At 44.3% G+C, this 12,878-nt stretch overlaps 1 protein-coding gene across 3 annotated transcripts in view; it reads right to left on the bottom strand.

The window, feature by feature from the left end:
- Nucleotides 1-4,522: 4,522 nt before the first annotated feature.
- Nucleotides 4,523-12,878, bottom strand: part of LOC119450388 (protein lin-9 homolog) — an 81,159-nt gene continuing 72,803 nt past the window's right edge. For 2 of the 3 annotated variants that reach the window (XM_037713824.2, XM_037713825.2), the window contains exon 16: nucleotides 4,523-10,928. In XM_037713824.2, coding sequence (XP_037569752.1) covers nucleotides 10,820-10,928 — 109 coding nt within the window. In that variant the 3' untranslated portion in view covers nucleotides 4,523-10,819. The remainder of the gene's footprint in view (nucleotides 10,929-12,878) is intronic. The other variant, XR_007466427.1, reaches the window with a different exon arrangement.

Raw genomic sequence — 12,878 nt, 5'->3', positions numbered from 1 at the left:
TAATGTTGCTACGACACGCTAAAATGATTCGAAATAATATGCAAGAACAAGCATTAACACGTAGTACGTACGTATGGACAACGTGCAAACTTCATTCCATATATATATATATATATATATATATGGAACGACCCGATTGATATCTGTAAGACCTGGATGTAAAATTTACGGTGCGTGATAGAATGCGGTTGCAAGAGACTGAATTAGATGGCGCCACCACATTGGGGGAGGCTCGGTATCGCGCGTCTCGTCGCCTGCGCCAGCGCGCATGCGCAGAGTAGCAGTAAAAAGAGGCGCCGCTGCGGGTGTCGATTTCAATGCATGGGCGCTATGGGGAGCTTTTCCTCTAGAGTTGGTTATATTAACTATTTGGATTCCGGTACTGCAATACGTCTACAGACAGGCTAAAACCTTCTCCTCACTCTTAGCTTTGTGGAACGTCTAACGCCATAAAACTTATTCGGCACTCTGAGACATTTCTTCAGCGGTTATATTGAACGGCACGACCGCCTTAACAGTCCTCCTTGTAAGACTGGAAAACATTGTTTTTGGCCACAAAGGACCTACAAAGAAATGACACGCACAAAGAGAGCGCCTTCCTTTCTATGTCTCCTTTTGCGCCCAAGCACAATGTTTAACAGACCCCACCTACTTGACCGAGAAGTCCTACTGAGCTGTACGTAAAGCTAACTTCTCCACAGAAAGATTAATCGCGTGGAGAAGCCCGCTTCTCGGACTCCCTTCGTTTGTACAAATTCATTACAAGTTTGGAGTGTGGTCGTGTCGGCTCACGATAGACAAATACTAAAGGAAGAACATCTAATGCATAAAACAATTGGTCCTGACCTTAGAACAACTTACAAATGCAGCGCCAAGATGCAGCGCTTGATCTTCTGAAACAACGCGTGCAAAGCGTTTATTTCCAGAAATTTTTAACTGTGATAGCCATTAGTAGAGCCTACCTCAGGCTACCTAATTGTTCACCGTTCTCAGTCTAGCGCGGCGCATATGCGACGGTATGGCGCAGTAATGCTGCAGCTCGAACTTCATCGCGGTAAAACTTAACTCCATTAAGTGCACAATTAGAATGTCTTAATTCAAGTTGAGGCTGCCTATAACGTCACAGTGAAAACACTTCGTTCATAGGACATCCGAATCATGTCCCAATGTACATGCATCCAGGGGCGGATCCAGGTTTTTTCTGAGGGGGGGGGGGGGGGGGGCAGCTTCTGTCAATGATGACGATGGTAGTAGCCTTTCTTATTTACCGAAATTTACCGTTTTTCCTCACGATAAACCCGCGTTTTATACGGCTAAAGCAACACCCGTAGCCCTCCGTGGTGGCTCAGTCAGCTCAGGCGTTGAGCACGACATCGCGGGATCAAATACCGGCCGCGGCGGCCGCATTTCGATGGAGGCGAAATGCAAAAACGCCCGTGTTCTTGCGTTGTAGTGCAGGTTAAAGAACCCCAGGTGGTCAAAATTAATCCGGAGCCTTCCACTACGGCGTGCCTTATAATCAGGACTGGTTTTGGCACGTAAAACCCCAGAAAGAGGAAGAAGACCTGTAGCGAAGCCAGGTATCGGTTTCTCCGAGCTTATAGGAAAAGAACGTTACCCAATACAGCCATGTGCTTGGCGGCTGCGCCTGATTTTACAGGGTGTTAAAAACTAAGCTTTATGGTTTTCTTAAAGTTAGGCACTGGGAGGCATGCGAAGACCACCTGTGCAAATAAGTTATGTGGCTAAGGGGGCTCAATGTGAGATGATAATTATCGCTGTGAGCAGCCCAATTAACTAAAATTGAACAATTATTTTTTGTTGACTGCAGTAAGTGGGTATGTTTGTATTGAAAACTTAGAGACAGTCGAGTTTCTACACAGTATCAGCAAGGTAAATATACCTGGTAGCGAAGCTTCCATAGAAGCCCATACGTTCAAAACATGGCGGTTCATCTGCGGTTCATGGGGCTTAGCGCCATCTGTGTGAGGAGGGAACACTTCCGGCGGAAAGAAAAATAATTTGGCGTCATATCCTTTAAAAACAGAAGTGACGTCATTTTGTTCTCAAAGCCGCGAAATTTGTTTTCGAAGGCTGGCCATTAGATCTGTACATTCAAATGCCCCGCCTTTCGACTTGAGGCCGACGAACGCTTTGGGCGTAGAGTGCTCGCCCTTTCGTCGGACGCCAAGCCCGTCGGCCAGCGCTGTTCCACGAAAACAACTAAAGTAAACAACTATCTGGCGGTCGCAACTCACTACTTTTGACTAAACAGGTTAAGAAACAATGAAACTACCCGCGTCACCAGATTGAGACAAACGTCGACAAGCAAAGCAACACATGTGTGGGGGGCGTGAACTTTACGAGCTCGCCTTTCTGTCCACTTCAAGAGCTGCATTGCATTGCAAGTGATAGCGGCGTCAACGCCCGCCGCTATCGGTGGGCGCTGAAAAAAGGTATTTATTGATAATGATCAAGTAAAATAGAATTGTTCTTTTTCGCCATGCGTACATAAAACTGATTAGGAATTTTATTTTCGTCGAATGAATCTAACCATGTCTCACTTTAATAAAAAAACGCTTTTTTCTTTCCCGATGTTTGTTCCCTCCAAACATAGTCGCGCTTCAGTCGCTGCTCCCATAACCACCCTTGCTGATGTCGGTGACAATTCGTTCTGAACCGCTTTTCGCCCGAAGCTTCGCGACCATTTAGATCGACCTTGGTATCAGTCGGAAGAATTATTCTAGCGTGTCCGTGCTCCGAAATATCAGACTCCAAATTTCAATTGTCGTACTGCGCAGAATAATCGAGAATAAAGGCGCGACAATTCTCATGAATTCCCGTGAATGATCATGAAGCTCAGTGACCACTTCTGTGGAGGGATGGCGGTGCCATCTTCTCTCTTGAGTCGTGGTGGTGTGTTGACTAGAGGAACGTTCTTGAATACGGGCGTAACGGTCCGCTCCAACGCAGCAACCACTACGCTGGTTGTTTACGATATGCGAATCACCGCGTATGAAGACTCACGACGCCACCTACAAGAATAACGATGTGGCGTAGTACGCGAGAGCGCGAGCCAGCGTCTTCATGTTTTGTTTCCCACGCGACGTCATCCTTTTACACAAGGCGCGCATCTGCTCCCGTTTCTCTAACCACGCGACGCCATCCTAGGCCTGCGCGCTGGCGTTGGCCGCTGACGTCACGCTCCCCCACTTCGCAGCCGCGGCTCGAGGCTTCGCCCCGCTCCGCGAGAACGCCCACTCAGATAAACGGATCCGGTGGGCTTGAGCCTCTTATGCTTAATGTACGGCAATAAAACTGCGAAGTTACAATGAAAAACTTGTAGCGTACGAACGGTACTGTGCTCGTATTGGATATTGTCAACGTGTAACTGTGATCACAATGAGTGCTACAGTTAAAAAAAGTTGCCTATGCGTAGTTCTTAGTTTAGCTGTTAGTTATTATTTATATATGACCACTTCAGCAAGAGATGTCTTTCATTAAGCAGGTTGGTCACGGAACCGATGACAGCCAATGAGGCAACCGTTGACACCCCAAGGGGAAACTAAGTTAATCAGGCGCGAATGCGCTCGATCGGACCTCGGCGTGTTTGGCAAAAGGGACGTCCCCTGGTTCATTCGACGCCACCGACGGGACGAGTAAGGCACGGCAGGCGCCATGAGGTCCAAGGTGTTCATTAGAAAAAATAACTACGGCAACTTCGCGACATCACACTCCTACGGAATACAACTAAGCTTGTTGAGCGAGCTAGCTTTACTTCTACATGGCTGATACCACTGGTACTCGCGAAAAATACTTTTGAAGAATGCTGGTGGCCATTGTTTTTTTTTTTGCGACAGGGCCATCCCTCTGTCAGCGAGGGGGCGATGCAGAAATCTGAGGGGGGGGTCAGGACATCCGGACATCCCCCCTGGATCGGCGCCTGCATGCACCACTTTGAATACAAGTAGGACATCCGCTGGACGTCCAGTTTTGGATATCCTATTACGGACGTCGCTCAGGTGCCCCGAGGAGCAATTTTCCGTGTATTCACGGGCTTCTTTCATGTGTAGCACGTACTGTGCAAAAGAAAGCTGTATCGGGAGTTTTTCATGTTGCTCTACAATTTTCTCATTGACACTTTTCATCTAATCATAATTGAGAAGTTGATTAATTAAGCCTAATGATGTAATTAACAAGGAATGCAAAAAGTAATCTGAGTATCTCCAAGCGACAGCAAACATTACCTTGGTTCTGTCCAGCTACGTGGCATTTGCATATAATTTTGGCTAAGATTACCCGGGACACCCTGCATTCGACAAATTATGGACGAAATATACGAATGGGCATGTTGGTTTTGGTACTGAACCGAACAGTGCAAACAAACAAAAAGAACAAGTCAGTGCTTTGTCTTGTCTCATTCTTCTGTTTTCTCTTCCATTCAACATTAAGCAAAGAGAAAACTTGCAACGAGAGCATACGAAAAAAATGCTCCAACCAGCTTTTACACAGAAACCATCAAAAAAGTACATGTAAATAAACTTTATTTGTTGCAAAATACCTCTAGTACTTTTTTGTAATTTTTCCAGTGCAGACCTCACATCCATAAGGTAAGACAACACAAGCAGTATACCTTAAACCCTTTGTCACACTACAACATATGCACATACCTCCTCAATACAGGCTTCATATGCTTATAACTCGGTCAGAAGACACCTACTTATCCCACTGCAAATGTACAAATCCATTGCGCCTCTCTGAGCCGTGAATACCTTACTGAAATATCTGAAGACACACAAACTCCAAGCTGGAACAACTAGGTTCATTTCGTTACCCCCAACACATTCAGATGAGGAGCATCACAGGGATGCAGATATTTCATGGCTACAACCCCAGAAGACAAGCAAGAGCACACCAGCATGTTCATTGAACTTCTCTTACATAAGCACAACTGGCAATTTGTCAACAGAGGTGCCATCATAGGGGGTTATCGTTCAATGTTTTTATCGACATTGGCTTTGATGCCAAGAATCGCAACAGTGTAAAACAATGTGCACTTAGGCGAGAAAAAGCAAACCTGGCTTTTACAACAACAGAAATAGTACTGAATAAGCAGTGACCATCTGAACTCCATGAAAAACCAATTTCCACTACTTGATATTTAAGTGCAGTGTGATGCTTTCAAAACAGCTCTAAAATCTAATTACATACTCTGCCATGTCCGCAAGAGTGATCCACTGCAAGGACCAGTAGCCAGGGGGGTGACAAACTGGGCACGAAATTTTATTAGTATATGGACTGCCCGCCTTCTCCCGTCCCTCCTCATTCCAAAAAAGATTTCTGGCTATGCCACTGACAAGGACTAACTCTTCTCTCACATTTGGCTTCCAACAACTCAGCCAGCCAAAGCAGCTATCAATGGCTGTCGTTCCGTGAGTAACATGTCCCTTCTGAACATAACCTTACGCTGGTGTCTTCACATTTTTCAGTGAAACACTCTGGCTCAAAGCAGCTGGACACAGCAACCATGATGCAAGGAGCGAAATCCCAAATTCGAAAAAATAAAAAAAAAAAAAACACTGAACAGTGTGCCTCGAGTGAGGACATCCCTGTGGTGGCTGTATGCTACAGCAGCTATGCCATACCAAAGGATGCTTGTTGGTGGGGGAACTCCTTCCCATCAATTAATGTGTTATCAGAAAACATTCATAGCCCACTAGTTCTACAATAAGTCAATATTTCTGAAATCTAGGCATGTCGACCGAGAAATCAGATTTGTGGCCAGCACGAGTTAACGTGACCAACAAAGTGCTGTTTCCCTAGCTGCAGCCCATCAAAGATTTTCAGCTTTTCTTGTGGAACACGCAGCTCAATCTTTTGACTGTGATATAGTACATCGAGGGCAATAAAAGGCATTCAAGAGACATTGGATCTTACTTCCTCCTGCCATAGACATCCTAACACTATGTGAAAGCCCAGCACTGCTTACTTAAGCATGCAAGAATTACTATGACTCTGTGGCCAAGAAAACAAGCACATCTAAAGATATAATAAATTATTTACGTTAACTGAAAAAAGACAATCACTTAGCTTATTTGCTTTAGAGCTAATGACGGTTGCCAGAACTTTGCAAATTGTACAGCTTGACCGATTCACGGTGCTGAAGAAACAGCACTGCAAGAAATTTTTTTATAATAAGTGCCCTGCACTAAGCTGTCATGGCATCTACTAGTTTACACTCAATAATGCAAAAAGAGTTGCACGTGCAAACAATAGACTTGCTCTGTGGAAGAAATAATAGTCATAACTTGGAAAAATAAGGTATGCTTACGAGAACACAGATTTTTCTCAATCTGTGCTCACAATCCATGCTGTGAGGCTGCAGTGAAAGAAATTACACTGCTAAAGTTTTGTCAAAAAATCATAGCAAATTAAGAAAGCAGCAACTTTTGGACTTGCAAAAGGTAACAAGGTCAAACTCTTGCCTCATCCAATGCTAAAACTAATGCGCAAGTCTCGTGAAATACAAGTGGACAAGCTTAAATGTTGATGGTAAAATAAGAGGGCTACAGTCAAGCCACAGGCCCATTTGTGTTCAAATTTTGCACAGGTGGCAATTCACAGTGCATTACAATATTACTATGTTAAAAAGGCAGTGCTTTCCTGTTTCATCCAGTATAGATTTCAGCTGCGCGCTACTTGCAGTGACACGGCACCACAAGGAAGTTTTTGTTGAAATAAGTGAAAGAGACAGTGGTGCTACAGGTCACTACCATGGTGAAACATGGCACATACCATGTTTCGCTGTAATGATATGAATGACTCTACAGTTTCTCTCGGAAAAACCTGCACTTCTTGCTGGGCGTCGTCGCAGATGACACCGATTTATTCTGGCTTATGCAGTCTAGTCCTGCTTTCAAACATAATAAAAATGGCCAACAAAATGTCCCTTACTGTGAGAAATCTGCGCATGAACAAGGCAGCGGCTTAGCAGGAAGATATCTTTATACCCGACTTTTTTATTTACATGACGTTCCTTACTCCTGCTTAGACATCCAAGATATTATTGCTCAGCCCTCTTTTGGTGCCAATGACCAGTGCGAAGTAGGGAAATAGATTCTGGATATTACTCCACTTTTTTTTTTTTTACCTTGAACCACTGTGGTAGAGGACAACCTCTTACTTAGTGTGAAGTGTGTCCTGCAGTGATTTCTATAAAAAGGTTCACCTAGCTGCTTGAAAATGACCCAACTTTCAACAGACGGCATTGTCTTGATGCGACACTGTATTGGCCTGTCCGACACGGGTATAAGTTCTGCCACTACATTCTTCAATGTTTATCGTCCCTCCTTTATCTGAAATAAACCTTAGGCAGCAGTACTTCCTTGTACAGTGCATCCCCTTATAACAATATACAGCTGTAGCAATGGGCTTCCACTGCTACATCGTATGCTTGCGTGTATGCATTCATATGCAGTGTACGGTTCTGTGATGCAATTATAGTTAAAATTATTTCATTCCCAAATTTGCCACTATCATGACACTATACTTTAAGCAGTATTTGACAAGCAGACGACAAGTTCACTGCACAGTTTTCTGTTACCCTACATTGAAAGCACTTTTATGACATAAAACTTTACAAATCACTGCAGCTAGCTAAGTGAGATGAACATTGTCACTCGCACTGTACAAAACCTATAAAGCACTTTGCAATCCATTAACAAGAGCTGAACAAATTGCAACAAAAGTGCAGCATTTCAATGCTAGTTTCTGCTCTGGAAGTTTAATGGCCACAGTTCAAACTGCTTCAATAGAGTGAGATGTTTACTGTGATGAAGTGACAAATAGGGCCAGTCAGTAGCTCATAAATAATCACACTTGTAGACGCCCAAGATGTAGGTTGACATCAAAATTATGTGCTGTGCCAAGTTAACAACATTATCAGACAAATGCTATTAGACGTCTTATATGGCTAAAAGAAGACCCACCACCTGCTAGCGAGCCCTATATGAGGACCAGATGTCCACATTTTCAATAGTTGCATTGCATTTCTTTGAAATCTGATAACATCAATCCTAACAAAACACAGTACCTGCAGCAAATCTTTCAATATTAAGCACTTCAATGTAACCGTCCGTAATGCCATTCCCCAGCAAAGCAGTAATAGTTGAGTGCTCAACTTCTGTCTTTTAATTCTCGCCCACAATGTGAGTGAGAGAAAAATATGACAAGAAAAATGTCCACCACAGTCTGTCCCCTCTTACAAGCATCCATTAGTATGCCACACCAAGCTAAGTTGCTAAATCTACAAACTCAAGAAAAAACAAACCAAACACATGCACACACAAACACTAAAAATATGGGGGATGCAAGACTCGCTGCTGACTCACATGATTGCGGCAGTTGGTTTTGCTAAAGGTTTTTTCAGAAAATAAATAGATTTATTGCCACGTAACACAAAATTTGCACATAAAAACATGAAATTCCCGAAGGACTCTCTTAGAGAGGACTGGTTAAAAGCTCTTTCAAAAGCTCCCCGTCAGCAACCGTCCCCTCTTTGAGGCTAGAGAGCCCCAGTCAAAACTGACTCTATTACTATAAAAACCATACAATAATTAGTGCTGTTTTAAAAACAAAGCTTTTCTCTGCAAACCGCGCCGGGACTGCGTGACCGTGGGCACTGCGTGGCTGTTCTGTCACCAAATAGGCCAACCAATCACAGCGGAGGATGTGTTCGGCATCATCGCTGCTGGCCACTTGGTTCCTTACGCCAGCACTAGATGGCGCTCGCCTCCGCAAATTCGCGGCAGTGGCCCGTGCGTGGGAAAGAAAACAAAAAGAACCAGAAAAATGCCAGGACGCCCACGATCTTTATCGTCAACCACTGCACCACCACCACATGGCGCTCGCCTTCGCGCATCCGCGACAGCATTTGCCTCTCTACAATGCCTGAATAAAGCCTTCTGTGTCACTTTGTGCGGACATTCAATTTTATGAATGAAGTGACATGGAAGGCTTTATTCAGGCATTCAATAAATACAAAATGGCAGTTTCGACTCTCTATGCGCTCACACAAAGCTTCGCAACATATAGATTACAACTTGTTGGATCTGCTGCGTTTTTTTCATCCACTTCAAAAAACCAAGGCCTGTTTGCATAACGTTTGAAGTTGTCTGCCTTTCCAACAATTTGAACAGTTTTGAAACAAAAACGGCAAGTTCCTTCTTTTTTTTTTACAACACTCCCTTATCAGAAAATGAGGACGGCAGTGTTGATAAGCAGCAGGCTTACGAGATCAAGAAATTCAGGCTGCTGAGGCCCAAGCCCTCAACGTGTACAATACACAAAGAAATGAAAAGACACGATAAGAAAAAAAAAATTTTTTTTTTCTTTTACCTTGACGGTTTTATTCTGAAGGGCACCATTTAATGAAGCAAGTCTTTCTGCGTGCTAAACAAGAGTAAATTTTGGCAACCAATGTTGCAGTAGCCTTAAAGATTCTGTCTGAAACTCTGAATGACTATGCTCCCAAAAAGTACCACAAACTTAATGATGTTCCCTATCACTTACTTGCTGACAGGAGCGCAACATTGTGTGCCGCATCCTAACCTCGCCACACCGAGTCATGGCTCCATATTAAATTACATATCTACCAGCAGCCCTTCCTTGTGTTAATGATTCCTAGACCTCCTTGTCTAATCGTCTAATTCTTACAAGTTGTAAGCTGCTTTGTGGGTGAAAAAGTGAGCGATTGACATTATTTAAGTGAACTGTAGTAAGCAGAATTTTTTTCAGCCAAAAAAGAATAGAGAAACAAATTTAGAGAACAAACAAGCATGCTGCACATATATAACGCAGTTAACTCGCTGTTTCGGCGACCCAGCCTTAAAATGAACCATTTTCCAACTTTTTCACGCCTTTATGACGAAAATCCCATACACAGCTTGTGGAGTATCCTGATACCGGGCCTTCCAGGGGACACGACGTACAAAAACAAAGCTGCGTTAATTGCGTGCCACTCGAAAACCCTAGGAAACATAGCATGGGCATCCGAAAGTCCTCGCTACCTCTCAAGCAAAATGACAGGCAGACCAAAGCGTAATGCAAACTCCTTGGCAGCCCCATACACGGCTTTTACGAACAATCTTCACCATCTGACATGCCCAGCACACCACTTTCCATGGCTCTATAACAAACAGCAAAATCGCATGCACGGAAGTTACAACAAGTGTGCTGCTGCCGACAGCGGCTGCGGCAGCGCCGAGATGACAGAAGCTCGCGTGCAGGTTATTGACAATGACTTCGTAGTTGCCCTAGGAGTGCTGTCAGGCAAGGCTCTCTGTATAGTATATAATATATACACGGTGAAGCCAGTTGAAAGGAAGCACCAACTTGGCATGAATTGTTATGTTACAGCATAATCACAAGTTAACTTACAGCATTTTATTTGCACAATTATAGCGAGCACAGCAGTTATCACCACTGAGCTGATGCCTGCACAACCTAAGAAAAAAGAAAAAAGGCAACACAAACCACGACAACGATTCACAGGTCCGTGCCATCACTTGTCGAATCTCGCATCATCTTATATGTCATTTGTGAGCAGCACCACAATAACTACAAGGCTTCAAAAGTACATCTGCTTACACAAACCGATTCTCAGAGCGTCTGCAACCCGAAGAGGGCCTTCATCAGAAGTCAAACAACAAAAACAAAACCTAATGGCTGTGAGCACGTAAAGGTGACGAATCCACACTAAGTGCAACCGTTGAAGCAGAAGCTGGCTAGGCAAAGAGTACAGCTGGGATGAGGGATGGGATTAGACGGAGATGTTCTGGGACGATGACGTAAACGCATGCAGGTTCCCCAGCTGGCTCAGACCGTTCTGGATGTGGTTGATGTGTATTTGAACTTTGTTCTGAAAAAGACTGCAAAGAAGTGGGGAGAAACAATGCAAAAACGTGTTGGTCCAAATAAAACTCAAAGCACACCTCCTCTCAAATAAAGACATTTATGAAGCTGATCACTACTGTGACATGAAAGGGACATCCTGAAGGTACAAATTTTTTTCAGAACAAGCAGGCATTTGAAGCGATACAGCCATGTTTCGTGCCCCCATTCTATGGCATCAAACTCAGTACCTTCAACTCCGGCACACCGTCACCCCATGCCACAGTGCCCAGTGTTACTTCTGGTAGCTGAGTGGCGATGAGCTGGCACATTTATTGCAAGAGCTGTCCTGGCTATGAACACAGGCATAATGGTCAACAGCTGAAGAATCGGCTTAAGATGGCGATCGCCATCTTAAACAATCAGCACTGAATTATACCGCTAGTCTGATGTTCTTGTGCACAGCGTGTAAAATTGTGCGCTGCGCGAAACAAGACAAACGCAACCGCTCCAACTCGAGGCCGTCACCGAAGTGCGTCACGTGCAGCAAAAAAGCAAGAAAGAAAAATAAATAAATAAAGGCAGGCGCGTCGCGTCATGCGATTCTCTGGCTCTGGCAGGGGAGAAAGCAGGGAAGGAAATTCGCTTGCAGAGGCTAGAAGAGTCATGTGGAGAGAGTGTCTCTCTTCGCAGTGGCGCTCGCCTCCCGAAATTATGGGTTCGTGGCATTGAAATATTTCTATTTCGCTATGAACGAACCAATTTGAAAAATTCTTGCGGTAGAACGCTTACTAGAGGGCACGTAACAACTTCCAGTATATAACCAAAACTTGCTATGTGGCCTGGTGAGGGGCCCATTAAGTAGCTGAGTCACTAGCAAAATTTGCCACCCGCTCACTGCAGTTGCTTGTACTCATGATTGTTCCTTTTGTAATGCGCTGAGTAAAACCAGCACCTACAAAGGACACACCCGACCCAGCAATGGAGTGTTCCGTTGTCCTTGTCTTGTGTCCTTTCGCGGTTGTTAGTTGCACTCGGTATATTACCAGATGAACTAACCCCACCTAGCCAAATTTCTTGCTATATGGAAGCACCCCGCTGATACGTTCCTCATTTATATGTTTTCCCGGGTATAACGTCGGTAAAGACCGGTCCCAGCAAAGGGCTCATAGACACCTATGTATTACAATCCCCTTTCATACGTCGTCGTTCTCGCAATGTTCCCACATGATACATTGCGACTTTGGAGTAGGATTACAAGAAATATGAAGTGTACTGTCTGCAACTTAAATATTACAAAAGAAAAACATCAACTATGCTAGATATCTTGGCTGCGCACTTTCGACCACCACTAACTTGCACTTCTGATGCATCACAGCCTTGGCGGTGTGGTCATGGCGGAAATTACGGACACTTTGCAGCATGCTGTTCGATATTCGGACTCTGCCTGCATGACGGTATGACAATTTGGTCATAAAATCAAGTAAAAATAGCAATATTCTGCCTTTAATACGTCGCCGGTGCCTCAACACCGAAACTAGCAAAGTCTAGCCAATAAAGTAGTTGCAGATTGCAATTGCAGTAGTTTCAAAATCATAGGGCAAGCCAAGCCAAGCCTTTTTGTTTTGAAAGGCTGCATCGGCTGCATATGCCATTTGTCTTGCGAGTTCCGTGTATCCAGCATTTGTTCATTTATGTGTTAAATAGCGACAAGCTCAGGCAACTTCTTCAAGGAGTTTCAAGGGGCGGCAACTGCACCCATGATGTATGCACTGCCCTGACGAGGATGGTGATTACGTGGGGAGAAATGCCTGACAATGGCTGTTGCGAAGACACTAGTGATTCTTCGGCTATCGCAGCTCGGTTGACTTCTTCGCCAGGGGATGAAGATACGGTGCAAGCACTGACTATACTTCTGTCTATCTGTGGCAACGGCACGACAACGATGAAACGATCAATGATCGTATGTGTGCCTAGCAACGCGATGA

The sequence above is a fragment of the Dermacentor silvarum genome, chromosome 4, assembly GCF_013339745.2.
Source record: "Dermacentor silvarum isolate Dsil-2018 chromosome 4, BIME_Dsil_1.4, whole genome shotgun sequence".
Classification (NCBI taxonomy): Eukaryota; Metazoa; Arthropoda; class Arachnida; order Ixodida; family Ixodidae; genus Dermacentor; species Dermacentor silvarum.
Note: the sequence above shows the minus strand (reverse complement) of the source record. Positions and strands in the feature narration are given on the sequence as shown.